This window comes from Saccopteryx leptura, chromosome 3 (assembly GCF_036850995.1).
Source record: "Saccopteryx leptura isolate mSacLep1 chromosome 3, mSacLep1_pri_phased_curated, whole genome shotgun sequence".
NCBI classification, from domain to species: domain Eukaryota; kingdom Metazoa; phylum Chordata; class Mammalia; order Chiroptera; family Emballonuridae; genus Saccopteryx; species Saccopteryx leptura.
Genome location: NC_089505.1, coordinates 243,910,613 through 243,928,441, shown reverse-complemented (window position 1 = coordinate 243,928,441; position 17,829 = coordinate 243,910,613). Strand labels below are relative to the sequence as shown.

At 38.7% G+C, this 17,829-nt stretch overlaps 1 protein-coding gene across 3 annotated transcripts in view; it reads left to right on the top strand.

Annotated features, from left to right (window-relative positions):
• ALMS1 (ALMS1 centrosome and basal body associated protein) overlaps window positions 1-17,829 on the top strand; it is a 236,177-nt gene that overhangs the window by 148,049 nt on the left and 70,299 nt on the right. For all 3 annotated transcript variants that reach the window (XM_066377980.1, XM_066377981.1, XM_066377979.1), the window contains 3 exons: window positions 9,506-9,667; window positions 12,792-12,929; window positions 15,694-15,864. In XM_066377980.1, the coding sequence (XP_066234077.1) occupies window positions 9,506-9,667; window positions 12,792-12,929; window positions 15,694-15,864 (471 nt within the window). The remainder of the gene's footprint in view (window positions 1-9,505; window positions 9,668-12,791; window positions 12,930-15,693; window positions 15,865-17,829) is intronic.

The following is a 17,829-nucleotide window of genomic DNA, read 5'->3' as shown; positions in this document are numbered from 1 at the left end:
GATCCATGTACACTGGAGAAAAATGTATATTCAGTCACTTTGGGATGAAATGTCCTGTAGATGTCTATCATATCCAGGTGCTCTAGTGTTTTGTTTAAGACCACTATGTCTTTGTTGATTCTCTGTTTGATGACCGATCTAGAGCCGTCAGTGGTGTATTGAGGTCTCCAAGTATGATTGTGTTTTTGTCAGTTTTTGTTTTAAGATCAATAAGTAGCTGTCTTATACATTTTGGTGCTCCTTGGTTTGGTGCATATATATTAAGAATTGTTATGTCTTCTTGATTCAGTGTCCCCTTAGCCATTATGAAATGGCCATTTTTGTCTCTGAGTACTTTTCCTGTCTTGTAGTCAGCATTATCCGATATGAGTATTGCTACACCTGCTTTTTTTTGGATGTTATTTGCTTGGAGTATTGTTTTCCAGCCTTTCACTTTGAATTTGTTTTTATCCTTGTTACTTAGATGAGTTTCCTGTAGGCAGCATACAGTTGGATTTTCTTTTTTAATCCATTCTGCTACTCTGTGTCTTTTTATTGGTGAGTTTAATCCGTTTACATTTAGTGTAATTATTGACACTTGTGAGTTCCCTATTGTCATTTTATAGATTGCTTTCTGTTAGTTTTGTGTCTTGTTTGATCCTTCTCTTTCGTTTTTCTATCTTTTGTTTTTATTTGGTTGTATTCCATACATCTTTCCTCTGTTGCTATCTTTTTTATCTCATGTGCTTCTGTGGTGGTTTTTTCAATGGTGGTTACCTTTAGGTAATGAAAAGGGTTCCTACCCTGTTCATTGTAGCGCACTATTTTGTGAGTACTTTTGCACTCCATCGTCCTTTGCTACTGTTAATCTCCATCCTCTCCCCCCTTTCTTTTTGTTGTTGTCACAGTTTAAATTTGGTTTTATTGTGTTCTTCTTGGAGCTTTTACTTGTGGCTTTATTTTTTTTTGTTCTTTGTATCTGATTGGAGAACCCCCTTTAGTAATTCCTGGAGTGGGGATTTTCTGATGATAAATTCCCTCATCTTTTCTGTATCTGTGAATGTTTTTATTTCTCCTTCATATTTGAAGGATAGCTTTGATGGATATAGTATTCGTGGCTGAAGATTCTTCTCTGTCAGGACTTTAAATATTGGGGTCCACTCTGTTCTAGCTTGTAGAGTTTCTGCTGAGAAATCTGATGATAATCTAATGGGCCTTCCTTTATATGTTGTATTCTTCTTTTCCCTTGCTGCCTTGAGAATTTCTTCTTTGCTATTGGTTTGTGCCAATTTCATTATGATGTGCCTTGGAGTAAGTTTGTTGGGGTTAAGAAAACTCGGAGTTCTGTTTGCTTCATGAATTTGAGGCTTTAGTTCTTTCCACAGGCTTGGGAAGTTCTCATCTATTATTTGTTTGAGTATGTTCTCCATTCCATTTTCTCTCTCTTCTCCCTCTGAAATACCTACTATTCTTATGTTATTCTTTCTAATGGAGTCAGATAATTCTTGTAGGGCTATCTCAGTTTTTTTAATTTTTGAGTCTCTTTCTTCCTCTCTCTGTTGTGCCTCAAGTTGCTTGTCTTCTATTTCACTAATCCCCTCTTCTATCTGGCCTGTTCTATTAGCCAAGCTTGTTACCTCGTTTTTCAGCTCGTGAATTGAGTTTTTCATCTCTGTTTGATTTATTTGTATAGTTTCAGTTTCCTTGGACATATATTCTTTCTGTTCATTGAGTTGTTTTCTGAGCTCCCTAAATTGCCTTTCTGTGTTTTCTTGTATATCTCTGAGTATTTTTAGGATTTCTATCTTGAATTCTCTGTCATTTAACTCCAAGGTTTCCAATATATTAAATTTTTTCTCCATAGATTTTTCCTCATCTAGCTGTGTTACCCCTCTTTCTTTTGTATCCATGATATTCGATTTTCTCTTTCTTAATGGCATCTGAGGGTGGTTTTGTTGATAGTATTAATGAGATTTAATAAAAAATAGAAAGTTTAAAAAATAAAAAATTGAAAAAAATTGTGTTTTTTTTTAAAAAAATTAATAATGAAATAAAGAGAAATAAAATAAAATAAAAATTTTAAAAAAGGAAATTATTCCCCCCCCTCCTTTTCTTCTCTCCTCTCCTCTCCCCTCTTTCTTGAGAAAATCTTGTGGTGAACTGTGAATTATATTGTATTTAATAGAACAAACAATGCCTGTAATGGAGGGCCTGAATTGGGGAAAAGTAATAAAGGGGCAAGAAAAAAAATAATAAAAAATAATAAAAAAAAAAAACAAAAAAAGGGTATGGACCCACAAAAAGCAAATAATGAAAAAAATTGGATCAAGAATAGAATGAGTTGCGTTTAGGTGTTGGTTGACTAAGAGTTATGATGAGAGGAGTAAGAGGGAAACAGGAAAATGGGGGGACAAATTAAAAAATTACTATTGTATTTAGTGGAACAAGAGCTTGATAAAATGGAGAGCCATGGATGGGAGCACTGCTAGTGAGTTAAAAAGGTGAAGTAAAAACCCCCCAAAATGCTATAAGTTTGAGTCCCAGATAAAATAATTTGTTTGTTATTGAGGTTTGAATGAGAGGAGACGTAAAGGAGAAAGGAAGAAACTAATATGGAGGGAGAAAAGAAAGAGAGAGAGAGAGAGAAAAAAAGAGGGAACCATTAAGAGAAGAAAAAAGAAAAAAGAGGAGAGAGAGAGAGAGTTAAGGGTTTTGGAGTGCAACCCTCATAGAGAGAAAGGAAGAGGAAAGAAAAGATAATGGGAGATGTAACACTTATGGGTAGTGTAGTTCAAGGAGAGGAGAGAGTAAGACCGGTAGAGAGTTAAACGACCAAATTAGAGGAGGAAAAAAAAAATCAAGGATGAAGATAAGAGAAACAAACGAACAAATATAATAAAATGGGATAGGTTATAAAGTCTGCGGATTATTCTGATTTTGAGAGGTTATCTTCTTGCTTTTTCTTTTCTCTCCCTCTTCCTGGTTGGTGACTCTGTACCCCGGGTTCTGCCCCTTTGGCATGCTCAGGTAGAGGTTTGCAGTTGATAAGTCTCTATGGCGATGTCATGTATTGTGCTTCAGTCTGTTGGCAGTCGAGGCTCATTAGCATTCATAGGCTCCGACAGTGAGAGAGTCCGTGTTCCTGGAGCCTCTCTCCTCTTCTTTCCTTCCTCAATTAGTAGCCTGATAATCCAGCTATGGGGTTGCTGCTGCCTCTGCCTGGATAGTAAGAGGCTCAAAGAGCTGGCAACTCCCCACTCTATTCCCACTCAGCACAGGGCTCTGGGTAAGGCTCAGTCAGTCAGAGCCGCTAGCATTATCAGCCGGGGCTTCCGCCTACTCAAAGACCTCTGGCTCTGCCACTGTGTCCAGTAACACGGGCGGGTAACCACTCCCGGGACGCTTGGAGGAAACTCTCGTTCACTATCTGCGCGTGCAGACCAGGATGTTAGACCGGAAGTCTCACCCTCTGAGTGAAACCCCCCGCCCGCACTGAACAGTTCCAGTGTTGGAATTGGCCCTCGCTCCGTCCCCGTGTGCGGCTTTTTCAAGGCGCTGGGGCAGCCTGTGACTCCGCCCTTGGCCCCCACAAAGGCCCCCGACTCTGCCCCTCCGTGGGACAACACGGACTCCCACTCCCGAGGTGCTGGGAGGAGTCTCTTGTCCCCTCTCCGTGCGTGCAGACCAGGATGTGAGGCCGGAGTCTTGCCCTCTGAGTGAAACCTCCCGCCCGCACTGAAAAGTTCCAGTGTTGGAATTAGCTCTCGCTCCCTCCCCTTGTGCGGCTCTCCCCGGGTGCTGGGGCAGCCCGGAGGCTTTCGGCCCACACAAAGGCCTCTGACTCTGCCTCTCTGTGGAGTAACACGGGCGCACCCTCCTCGGGCTTTGGAAGGAATCTCTCGCCCACTATGCGCCGACCAGGGATCAGGTAAAATGGCTGCCCCGCTTGTCTTTCTTTGTCTGGGTTTGGCGCGAGTGTTAGCTTTATTGCCCGGGTTGTCACAGGAAGAGTTTTTCCTCGGCTTGGATCTCTGTGCCACAGCCTGGTTCGGCCGTTTGTGCCGCGGCCTGGATCTATTCACCCCCTTTGCCCGCCTCAGTTTCTATATTCACGGATCCCAGAGAAACCCGCCCTGTTTAGGTTAGTGAGGAAGGCGGAGCATTTCTTACTCCCTATTTCCTTCGGGGTTTGGTTATATATTTAGCCAATTTTTCGCTCGGTCATACCTTTGGGTGTATTGTAAAACATCTGGAGGCTCCCAGGATAGGTTTTTCTGTTTCTGGTTGAAGATCTTGTTGAGGTTTGGGGGAGATTTATTGGTATCGCTTCCTACCCCGCCATTACTCTCCAATTTTTTATATATTTTACCACAATAAAAATATTAGAAAAAAACTACCAAAAAGAACTATGATCAAGTTTTAAAACTAGATACCTGTCTTCAAAATTACTGTGGAATGAACAAAGTTAGCAAAATAACTTAGAATAAGAAACTTAAGGATAGCATACACAGGTCAGATGAATAGATTACAATGAAATAATTTTAGCTATGATAAATAGTATTAGCATACATTGGCATTGTCTGATACATGCATTTAACTTAAGCAAGTTCAATTACTTAACATTTAACAGAAGAGGAGGAAAGTTCTTCCTTGGAAAATCCTTCATGAACTAAAACTAAATTGGATCCTTTTATTAGTCTCTTCAGATTCTTTATTTTCTTAATAAAAATAATCCACAGAAATTAAAACAAAATAAAGAGTTTTAAGAAGGAATTTTAAAAGTGCGGATGTATTGTGCACTCTACACTGAGCATATTACCATGAGGGAGTTTGAAATGGAAGGTGGGGAACCTCCATTCTCAAAATTCATTGTTCTCATTTGCCTTTTGTAGTCTAAGCATCTTATCTTTATCCTGTTTTATTGAGTGAGATCTAGAGTTTAAGTGTCATTTTGGTACAGCATGGCCTCTAAACCCAAGCCAGGTACTTACTTCATCAGGTGCTCAGATGCAGGTACAGTGATTTGCAAGCCAGGAGGAAAAAAGAAGGCTCTGGTGGATTTGTTGAGCAGACAGGATGTTTCAACATGTTGCCTTTTTTAAGGAATCTTCATGGGCAGTTTTGACTCTGCAAAGGTTTTCAACTTATATGCCGTCTTTAAACTCTAAATTTCATTTAAATTATATCTCTACTTGAGTGAATAAAAAGATGTGAAACTATACATTGTCATCCCAGTATACATTCACTTAAAAAATTGTTTTCTGTAATTACCAGGTTGGTTTTTTTTATTTTAAGGTGACAGCTTTCAGCTTATGTTTATTTGTTTCTTTGGTCAGAAGGTATTGATAGCTCTTACTATGTTCCTGGCAGATACTATGCTAGGTGCTACATTTACAGAGGTGTGGAACATAAATGTGGCCCCTGTGATCATGGAGTGTATGTTAAAGTGGAGAGACCGATTAAACAAACAGACTATGAATAAGTACATAATTACAATTAATGAGTACTAAGAAAATAAAGAGTTCTAACAGAATAATAAGAGGACCCAGTTTAAGAGCTCATGAAGAATTTTCCAAGGAAGAAGAAACATTTGAGCTGAGACCTGGAGGATAAAGGTGAGTTAGGATGGCAGAGTGTTTAGCCAGAAGAAACAGTATGGCCAAAGCTACTGTAGCAGGGAAATTTGATGCATTTGACAAATGAGAAAAAGGCAGTGTTGGTACAGCAGAGTGGTAGCTAGATATGGTTACATATAAGTAGGTCCAAAATCATGCAGGGTCTTGTAAACCATATTGAAGCATTTGAGTTTTATTTTAGTAGGCAACTGTGTGGTTTGATTTACATTTATAAAATTTATTCTGGATAATGGCTTGTAGATGGGAAGGGAGGGAGCCATAGTGGGGAGGGTCAAGAAGTAGAAGTGGGGACACCATTTAGTGAGAAGGCTGTTGTTGTAGTCAGTACCAGAGATGATAGTATCTAGGATTAGAATGGTAGTGATACAGATGGAGAGAAGTGGATACAGTCAACTTTTTTTAGGAAACTGTTCATCTTGGACTTGGTGATAGAATATGGTGAGGGACCTGAAGGTGAAAAAATGATTTCTAGTGTTCTCGAGTAAGCAACTGAATGAATAGGGTTGCCTTTTACTCAGATGGAAAAGTCTGAGGAGGAAGCAGATTTGAGGAAGATGGTCAAAATATCTGCTTTGGACATGTTAAAAGGAGATTCCTGTTCCACATCCACATAGAGATATTAAATCTGCAATTGTGACAGAGTTACAAATGTTTACAGATGTTAAGATTTGTGCAAGGGCACCACAAAGAAGGTGGCACTATTCTCATCATAAACATACACTGTTGTTTTACGAGAGCACACAGGTGGGCATGAAGGTTCCATTATCTCCTGTTAGAGATTTGGAGCAAAAGTGTTAACTCTCCTTCTGCCCCAAACTTAAATCTACATTTACACATCCTACAGATATGCAAAGATGTAGGGAAATAAGTACATGCACACTCATTGGCATACACACGTTCATGTGGCTGTACTTTTTACTGCCTTTCAGCTCTGCTGAGATTGATTCTCTTGCTTTTCCACCTCTGCTTGCAGGAACTTAATTGTTGTTCCCCACCTGACTCTGAATCTGATGTAGTCACCTCCCTCCCTCTCTCTCTCTCTCTCTCTCTCTTTTACTTTCTTTACAGAGACAGAGAGTCAGAGAGAGGGATAGATAGGGACAGAAAGACAGGAATGGAGAGAGATGAGAAGCATCAGTCATTAGTTTTTTGTTGCAACACCTTAGTTGCTCATTGATTGCTTTCTCATATGTGTCTTGACTGTGGGCTTTCAGCAAGCCGAGTAACCTCTTGCTTGAGCCAGCGACCTTGGGTCCAAGCTGGTGAGCTTTTTGCTCAAGCCAGATGAGCCCACGCTCGAGCCGGTGACCTTGGGGTCTCAAACCTGGGTCTTCCACATCCCAGTCTGACGCTCTGTCCACTGCACCACCGCCTAATCAGGCTGTAATCACCTCTCTTGATAATGAAGTGTGTGCAGGCTGTAGTCACCTCTCTTGATAGTGAAGTGTGTTCAGGCTGTAGTCACCTCTCTTGATAGTGAAGTGTGTGCATGTGTTTGCTGCTGACTGTGTTTTCTCTGGTTTTCTGGAAGTAGATGTGAGAAGAGTGACCCTCATGTGTAGTTGTTTGTATTGTACCATAATATAGAAATTAAATTTTTTGTAATTGAGGGACTTTTTCTAATTTCTTCAAAAAATGCTTTGTCCTGAATTTTAGAACCTGACACTCAGAAGAAAGGTCCCTGTTAAAGATATATATATTTATTTGTTGGTCATCAGCATATATAGTGTTTCATACATTGGTAATTTATGATTTCACCCAGGATTTGAAGAGTGCCCAGGTCTGACCCCTTGAAGAACTTCAATGATGAGAGATTTGGTAGATGAAAACTATCAGGGGTTTGCCAGAGAGGTAGGGAGCAAATAAAGAGAAAATGATGCCACAGAAATTAGGAATATTTAAATATAATCAGTACTATGACCAATAAGGCTTAGTAGGATCTTTGAAATCTGTCTTGAGGCCCTGGCTGGTTGGCTCAGTGGTAGAGCATCGGCCTGGCGTGCAGAAGTCCCGGGTTCGATTCCCGGCCAGGGCACACAAGAGAAGCGCCATCTGCTTCTCCACCCCTCCCCCTCTCCTTCCTCTCTGTCTCTCTCTTCCCTTCCCACAGCGAGGCTCCATTGGAGCAAAGATGGCCCGGGCGCTGGGGATGGCTCCTTGGCCTCTGCCCCAGGCGCTGGAGTGGCTCTGGTCGCAACAGAGCAACGCCCCGGAGGGGCAGAGCATCGCCCCCTGGTTGGCGTGCCGGGTGGATCCCGGTCGGATGCATGCGGGAGTCTGTCTGACTGTCTGGCCCCGTTTCCAACTTCAGAAAAATACAAAAAAAAAAAAAAGAAATCTGTCTTGAAAATTTTTTCAAGGCTTAATAATATTTGCATTGTACCAATAATGCTGTAATTACCCAGCTTTTATTGCATATACATTTTAGGTGCTCAGCAAATGCATGAAGTACAGAATCCCAGATTAAAAAGAAAAAACATTTTTGTAGAAGATAATTCTAAAGTTACTATAAACTCTTATATGTCCAGAGATGTTCTTTTTGTGCTTATATGTGGCATAAACTTCTCTTATTAGTTGATATAGGAACATTGAAATTTAAAAAACAAAATTAGTTTCAAATCTTGTATTTCCTTTTTTTTTTTTGTATTTTTCCAAAGTTGGAAGTGCCCACCAGGGGGTCATGCTCTACCCATTTGGAGCGTTGCTCCATTGCTGCTGGAGCCATTCTAGCACCTGAGGTGGAGACCATGGAGCTGTCCTCAGTGCGGGGGCCAACTCTGCTCCAGTGGAGCCTTGGCTGTGAGAGAGGAAGGGAGAGATAAAGAGTAAGGAGAGGGGGAAGAGTGGAGAAGCAGATGGGCACTTCTGTGTGCCCTGGCCGAGAATTGAAGCTGGGACTTCCACACACCGCGCCAACGCTCTACCGCTGAGCCAACTGGCCAGGGCCTAAATCTTGTATTTCTTTATCACATAAAAATTTCCTTCCAGTGTTTTGTGTCCTGTATTGTTAGATTAATCTCCCTAAAATGTAGCTGTTTATATTTTTATTTATTTAAAAAACTTGATGTTGAATTTTGTGTAGAATCAAATTTGTACTCTTTAGCTTGGGAATCCATGACCTCCTGATTTTTGTCCCAAACAATTATTTTTTAATATTTCCCACCACTCTCTTTACTGTATTCTGTAATCCAGTCTGACCACAGATGTGTCTATTGTTCTTATATACTCTTTGCTTTCCTGCCTGCTTGTCTACTAATGTCATACAGAACCATTGCCTAAAATGCCTTCATTCCTTCCTGTTTCTTTTTGTTTTTCAAAAAGCCTACTTTTCTATGGTACAATAGATTTTCTCCTTCCTTTGAAAACCTTCCTGAGCTGGAAATTATATCTCCGTTCTGAATCTTTAATCTACATTGTATGTCCTACATCATTTCCTTCTCCACCTGGTATTGTTGCAATTTATTGCACACGTCTGACACCTTCAGTTTGACATCTCTTCTGATTAACCTACCCCTTTGAGTAGTATGAACGTTCTCTATGTCCTCGTGCCTCCTGACCTGACTATCCAGAGTACGATCATACAAAAATTTTTATTTTAAAAATTGTAAGGCAACATTTAAAAAAGGCAAATGTATGTTCTTCTTGTTTCCATAAATTGGTTATCAAACAAACATGATTTTAAGTTAAAAGTGTAACTGGAACTAATTTCATTTTTTGGAAAAAAACTCCTGAGGGTCAGCTAGCATGAAAAAAACTCACTACTCAAAGGGCTATAGCATCCTCATACAGTGCCCTTTTTTTAAAAAAGGGATTTAAGAGGTAAAATTTTGTCTTTCTTCAACTTCATGTCTATATTTGTGTTAATTGTACTACTTTTCCATTTTTCTTAGGATCCAATGATGCCATTGCTCCAGACTTCCCTGCTCAGGTGCTAGGCACAAGAGATGATGACCTGGCACTCACTGTTAATATTAAACATAAAGAAGGGATCTATAGTAAGAAGAAGGTGACGAAGGCATCCTTGCCAGTGGGGAGAAAGCCCTTTCACAAAGGTAACATTGGTAACTGGATTTGCTATGTATATTTTGTGGCTTTTTCCCCCTGTTCATCCTAAATGAGAATATTGTCCAGTCTATCTTTTTCTGCTTTGTTATATAAACTTTTTTCTTAGCTTTTTTATTGGCTATTTAGAAAAAAGTAAAGTATTTATTGAATTTTTAAAACCTATAAACTTTTGAAACATGTAAGCTTTATTTTTACTATGGAAAATAAACTATGTTGCAACTTTTGAAATGAGATAATATTCAGTCAAGTATATTTGAGAGACTAGAGTCCCTAGAAAATCTTGATTAAATTGCCTGATGTGTTTATCTGTCAGATGGTGGCAATTTGGTAGACATAGATAACCCTGTGATGCTACTGACAAATAGTTGAAGAGGGGAGAATATTGTGGGGAACAAAGTGGTAGACTAAGGGAACTCTGTCAGAAGTCTGTATAAAGAAGCCACAACTCATCTTTTGTCTGCATGTGGTAAGGATGATGTGTTTGAAATAAAGTTGGGCTTTATTACCTAAGGGATCTTCATAACCTCCCACCTGTTATGGGGTCTACTAATACTATTATTGTTGGGCTGCTTTTAAACTTTGCATCCTAAAGAAAAGCCCTTCTCTTGACTTAATCCTATGCTGTCATTGCACCGTGAGAAAAGTTCAGCCTCAGCACCTTTCACCTTAAAAGATTACAAAAGCTAGAGGGGACAACGCTGGCCTGAAGAAATTGAATAGTTACCTATGTATAATAGCTAAATGAGCTCATAAAATACAGCAAATAAAAATCTCAGTGGAAGGATTGGAATATAAAAGTGAGAAAATCTCATAAAATAGAACATAAAAAGAATGGAAAAGAAAGAAAGAATAAGGAAATTAAAGATTGGTCTAAAACAGTGGTTCTCAAACTTTTTGAAGTCAGGCGCATTTAAAATCCTACAAATAACTGTAGGCGCACTATATACAAATTTCTGAGAAATATGTTATAACAATCAAATATTAAAGAAAAAATATAAAGACCAAGTGTGCTTTTATGGTGATTAAACAAAATAAATACAACAAAATTAAATTTATTCTGATACTAAAAAGCATTTTTATGTTACATTTTTTTAGTTATACTTTTTCAATTTGTAATAAAGGGGTAAAAAAAAGACCAAAATGTTATCTATTTATATATATATATAGATACATTCTTAGTAAGATTTAGTAAATTTGGCAGGTCTGGCACAAATGTGTTATGTTTTTTCATTCTTGTGTTTATGAGAAACATGAACCTGATGTGTCCTAGCGATTTCTTCAGTGTTTGGACATATATTTGAAAGGTAAACTCTCATTTCTTTGTCAATACATTGAAGAATTCCTCTCTTTTTATTCTTAATTGTGTTGAGTGCAGAAAACCGTCACCATACATATCATCTTAACTTTACACCAAACGAAGGCTAGAAGAAACTTGCCTCCAGTCTTTCCGGGGAACATGAAGGGTAGTGTAAACAACCCAGCACCATAGCTTAACAGCCTTTTGCAATCTAATCAGGCAAATGAGGTAGGGGGTTGGGCAGACTGTCAGCTTACAGCCAATTCCCCACACCTCTGTCTCCCAAAAATCTAAACTCTAAAAACCCTGTTGGTTTTTTGGTCCCCAACAGGCACATATTTCTTTGAGATACAATACGGCGCACCTGGAACTCTAGGGCACACCAGTGTGCCCTGTTGCACACTTTGAGAACCACTGTTCTAAAGGTTCAGTGTCACAAAACAGGTGTTTCAAAGGGACAGTGGAGAACTAGTCAATTAAAGCCATGTATATTAGTACGAGTAAATCCCTAAATCATAATATTGAGTGAAAATGGCATGTTGTTAAAGGTACATAGAGTATTATGCCATTTATATAAAGTTTAAAGACATGCAAACAGTCTTGTACTTTGTTGATTTATTCATGCATTATAGTAAAAAAATAAAAAAATCCTTGAGATTGATAAACTCTAAATTCAGTATAAAGGTTGCTACTGAAAAGAAAATTATATTGAGGCTATATAAATGGAATCATTATAATCATTATATTTGTAATGTTTTCTTTCTTAACCCATTTATGCCAGAGGTGGAAATTTTCGAAATTTGGTACTTCACAAATTTTCTGAAAATTTACATCACTTTTTGACAAACTCCCAGCACGCGCCAGTATCTGCATCAGTGACTAACTGTGCCCCAGGTGATAATATATACGTACCCTCAGGAGACAGACGTATGAAACATCAGACCTCAGTGATGACCTTGAGCAGTAGGATATAAACAACTCCCAAGTCACTACCATTCCAATAATGGAACATGAGGCATAAATGGGTTAAGCTCTGTGGTAGAAATCTTGGTGTTCATTATTTTTAGTTTTTTAGTTATCCCTTGCCTTTCTGATTTCTCTGTTGAAAAATATTCATACTTGGAGATAGAAAATGAATTTCTTGTCAACCCATTGTAAAAACATATAACCATTATTAACTGATAGCATCTTAGTTGTTTGGTGATTTTTTAATGTATTTACTAACATATTAGTTTGTACTTACATTTTCTCATATGATAAAAAAGTAAACAGCTGATTTTAAAGACCAATAAAAAAGATGAATCTTTAGGAAGTATGACCAAGAAAAACAAAAAAAGAAAGTATTGGACAAGTTTAAGAAGATTTAAAATATGAGTACTATATATAAAATGTACCTGATGTAAGTGCTTCTCTAGGATTATATGAAATATCAAAATTGGCTCTATAAGTAACAAATTTTGAGTAGGCAAAAGAACTGAAAGGCTTGTTCAAATCTACTTTTCTACTTTGAAAAAGATACCCGATAAACACTATTTTTTATTTACTGTTGTATCATACCACAAGGAACAGATTTTATTTAAAGTGATACTTTATTTAAACCATTGTTGAACACAGAAAAATGCGGAAAGCTTTTCAATTCATGTCATAAACCCACCATAACTGTCACAGTTTTTACATGGTAGGGCCTAGGATGTGCTTTTTTCCTGGTATATATGAAGAGGTTTGGGGCTTTGCTTGTTTTTGGGGGGGGGAGTGTGCTGTTTGTGTTTATTATCTGTTCCTTCACTTTGAGTCAAATGATGTCATTATTTTAGATGCCCAAGTTCAAGTTTGTATAGCTGGAAATGAGAACATCTCAGACAAAAACCAAAAAAAGGAGATCTACAATAAAAAGACAGTGACTAAGAGTGCCCAACCTGAAGAAACAGAATTCTTGCAGAAAGACGCTACAGGTGCTGAATGCAATTATATACATATTATTTTCTCCTGGCCTTCTAATATAAGAATAAACAGAACACTGTTCTCTATTCTGTTCTTGCTGCCTTCAGCCCTCTTTTGTCTTACTTATGTATGAAAGAAGATATTAGCTGTAATTTTGGTTATACATTGACAGATATAAAACTAAATGTTTTATAAAACATTTTTAAAGCTCTTAGATACATTTCTGGAGAACTTTGTGAATATAGGACACAAATTAATTTTATTAACAGAAATTCACATGGACTTTTAAAAAAAAATTCAGTGCCATGAGATGGTGACTTTCTAACACCATTGTTGAATATAAGCCTTTGTGCTTCAGGAATTTAGCTTATTTCCAATTAATTTACTTCAGTAAACAATTACTATGCTAATTAAAAATGCTTATATTAACAATAGTGTGTTTAAGTTAGGGTTAGTTTTGGCTCTGAGAGATAGAAACAAAATAACTGCTTAAGAAGGAAAGAGATTAGTTCTCTTTCTTGTTGACATGGTACTAGAGTATAGGAACAAAGCTCTCTCCTGTTGCTCTAACATCTTTAGCCTCCCTTCTCATGCTGTAGCCATCTGGCTCATATTCCAGCCAGCAGAAAGGAAGAAAGGGAAAGAAAACAGCAAACTCCTAAAAAAAACTTACCAATAGTTACTTGTACTATTCCTCTTTCATCCCATTGGACAGCCTGAATCACACCAAGCAATGCTGCCACAAAGTCTGGAAAAATATTCTGTATATGCCTAGCTAAGTCAGGGTTCTATTTTAGAGAAATTGGGGAAAATATAATTCAGAGGACAGCTGGCAGTCTGCCATAATGTACTCTCTTTGTGTATTACTTTTTTTCGAAAGTTATTTTGTATTCTGGTCAACACTTCAAAATTTTGTTTTACTTTAGAATGTTCCAGAAACAGTTTTGATCATGTTAATCTCCTAATCAGAGTTTCTTTGCCTTTAAGAATAAAAGCTTAAGCCTGACCAGGCAGTGATGCAGTGGATAGAGCGTCAGACTGGGACGTGGAGGACCCAGGTTCGAGACCCTGAGGTTGCCAGCTTGACCATGGACTCATCTGGTTTGAGTAAGGCTCACTAGCTTGAGCCCAAGGTCTCTCTGGCTTGAACAAGGGGTCAATCGGTCTGCTATAGCCTCCCAGTCAAGGCATATATGAGAAAGCAATCAATGAGCAACTAAGGTGCCACACGAAGAATTGATGCTTCTCATCTGTCCCTCTCTCTGTCTCTCTCTCTGTCACAAAAAAATTAAAAAGAATAAAAGCTTAACTTTTAGCATAGTCTTTCAGAACAGGAAAATCAATTCCCAGATAACTTTTCATATGCTAATTTTCACCTCTTTGATTTATAAATTCTTTAGTAAAATAAACCATATATTTGCTGGAATTTTAGATGTTCAGTTGCTTTCCTGACTCCATTCCTTTCTTATATAGTCCCCTCTGCCTAAGATGCCCTCGTCTTCCATCTCAGTGCGTATCCCAGCTCAGCTATCCTCTATCAACAAACTTGATTAACTTGGCTCCAGAGCTTTTGCATGATCCTCCTACCTGGAATTAGTTTATCTTCCTTTGAATGCTTAGATTTCTTTATCTCTCTCTTATGGTGTAATTCTTTTACTTTGTATGATGTATATATATATATTTTTTTTATTTTTTATTTTTTTGTATTTTTCCAAAGTTGGAAACGGGGAGGCAGTCAGACAGACTCCTGCATGCACCCGACCGGGATCCACCCGGCATGCCCACCAGGGGGCGATGCTCTGCCCATCTGGGGCGTCGCTCTGCCGCAATCAGAGCCATTCTAGCACCTGAGGCAGAGCCCACAGAGCCATCCTCAGCGCCCAGGCAAACTTTGTTCCAATGGAGCCTTGGCTGCGGGAGGGGAAGAGAGAGATGGAGAGACAGAGAGGAAGGAGAGAGTAAGGGGTGGAGAAGCAGATGGACGCTTCTCCTGTGTGCCCTGGCTGGGAATCAAACCCGGGACTCCTGCATGCCAGGCCGACACTCTACCACTGAGCCAACCGGCCAGGGCTGTAGGATGTATATTTTTGTACATGTTTTTTAAATTCCTATTTGGAGCAACAATTTTTAAATACATTCCTGATTGATCTTTTTATTTTTTCTTTATCACCAAAAATAATGCCCTTCACACAGATCAGGGGTCCCCAAACTTTTTTTACACAGGGGGCCAGTTCACTGTCTCTCAGACCGTTGGAGGGCAGGACTATAAAAAAAACTATGAACAAATCCCGATGCACACTGCACATATCTTATTTTAAAATAAAAAAACAAAACGGGAACAAATACAATATTTAAAATAAAGAACAAGTAAATTTAAATCAACAAACTTACCAGTATTTCAATGGGAACTATGGGCCTGCTTTTGGCTAATGAGATGATCAATGTCCGGTTCCATATTTGTCACTGCTAGCCATAACAAATGATATGACGCGCTTCCGGAGCCGTGACACGTGCGTCCCGTGTCACCGGAAGTAGTAGTGTACGTGAGCAATGCTGCACTTTGCGGCACCACCACATACAGTGCTCCTCTCACTGACCACCAATGAAAGAGGTGCCCCTTCTGGAAGTGCAGCAGGGGCTGATAAATGCCTCAGGGGAACAGATGCAGCCCACAGGCTGTAGTTTGGGGACCCCTGCAGTAGATGCTGCAAAGGTATTTTAAAATGTTTTTGTCAACTTCCTTTTCTGAATAGGGTGTTAATTGCCCTCTCTTAGGTTCCAGTGATGCTGCTGCTGCAGAGCACTCAGCTCAGCTACAGGACACAAAGGTGGAAAACCTCCCCGGCACTGAAGAGGTTGAACAGAAAGAGACAACCCATAGTCAGAGACCATTTCCTAAGGAAGCCTGGTCAGAAGATAAAGGATCCTTGCAGATAGATATCAAAGGTAATGAAATTGGGGTGTGTGTGTGTGTGTGTGTGTGTGTGTGTGTGTGTGTACAGGAGGTGGGGGCAGTGATGGGTCTGTTTCCTTTTTATTCTGATGAGAACATAGCCTCACAATTTGAACAGATCCTTTTTTTTATTTTTTTTTGCTTTCTTACATAAACTACTTCATGCTGTTTTGTCTATGTGGCTATATATATTGATTTGTAAAATAATTGTTACTTAGGGGGAAAGATATTGGTAACTTAGAAAAAGATTATATATAAGGACTTAAGACTGATAGTATTACAAATGAAATATCATGTCTCAGTTAATAAAATGGAAAAACCTGAAGTAGACTATAACAAAGATAGAAAGAACCTCAGTACAAACTTTTCAAAAATTGCAATAAAAAAGCCAAGACCATATCTATTTATGTTTACTCGTGACTCCCTTTTTCTAACAAAAGAAAAGCATGGAGTACATAGGCCATTACTACCTGGCTGTCAGACTTTGCATCTTAGGGGACGATAGAACAGTACCCAGATAAAGAAAGAAAGGAGTCAAGGAGCTATAACCTATTCTGTTGGTTAAATAAGTTTGTAAAATATGACTTTTGTTTGCTCACTTATAGTTTGCATTGGGGGCTGGGCAGTGCCAGATATATGTGATCTGTGAAATTGCAAATTGCCTTTCTACTTGGGAAGGCCATTGTTTTGCTAATGTTTGCTGGGAGAGAGGTTTTTGCTCCTGAAAGTTTTGAAAAGAGAAGAAAGAGAAGAAGAAGACGCAGAAAGAAGCCATGTTTGTAGAGTGAGAGAGGAAAGAATGCAGAGTGCTGAAAAAGAAACCATGTTTTGCAGAGAGAGAGAAGGTGTGCAGATGGGGAACCAGAACTGAGGGTCTTTGCGAGTTCTGCTAAGACTGGGGGTGCCTTTGATTCTAGGAGAAACTGAAGAAGATTCTCCTGGGTGTGAAACCAGAGAATGTGTCAGGGCTTTGGGAGCTCTGAATGAGTGAAAGGGAAGTGTTTTCCCTGTGTGTTGCTTATTGGCCGGTGCGAGACTTTAATAAAGGAATGGTCCATCATTTTTTGGCTCTACTGTTTCTTTACCATCTGCCCAAATTCAGTGAGAACCTGCATTTGCATGGCCACGACGGCTGCAACTACTGGCCTTTCATATTCTTACTGTAATTTGAAAATAGCACACACAACTACCAGTGATCACATCAAGAATGTGTAAGATAAATAATTTTTTGGTCTGACCTGTGGTGGCGCAGTGGATAAAGCGTGGACCTGGAAATGCTGAGGTCGCCGGTTCAAAACCCTGGGCTTGCCTGGTCAAGGCACAAATATGGGAGTTGATGCTTCCAGCTCCCCCCCCCCCCCCATCTCTCTCTCCTCTCTCTCTCTCTCTCTCCTCTCTAAAAGGAATTAAAAATAATAATAATAATTTTTTACAAGGGTGCCAAGACAACAAAGTGGGGAAAAAAACATTCTCATCTACAAATGGTGTAAGAAAACTGGATATTTATGTACAAAAGAACAAAGTTGGATATTTATGTTTTACCACATATAAAAACGCAAGATGAATCAAAGAATTTGAACATAAAAGCTAAAATTATATAGCTGTTAGCAGAAAACAGGGGAAAAGCTTTATGGCCTTGGATTTGACAGTGATTTCTTAGATATGACACCAAAAGCACAGGCAACAAAAGCAAAAAAATTAAAAAAAAATAAGTTATACTATACCAAATTAAAAACTAAATCAAAGGATGCAGTCAGTAGAGTGAAGAGGCAACAGGAGAAAATATTTGTAAATCATGGTGAATGCTTAATGTCTAGATTATATATGAAATTTTTATAATTCAACAACAATAGAGAAACCCAATTTAAAAATGAGGAAAGGTTTTGAATAGACAGTTCTTCAAAGTATATGAATGACTAATAAGCATCTGAAAAGGTACTCAGTATCACTAATCATCA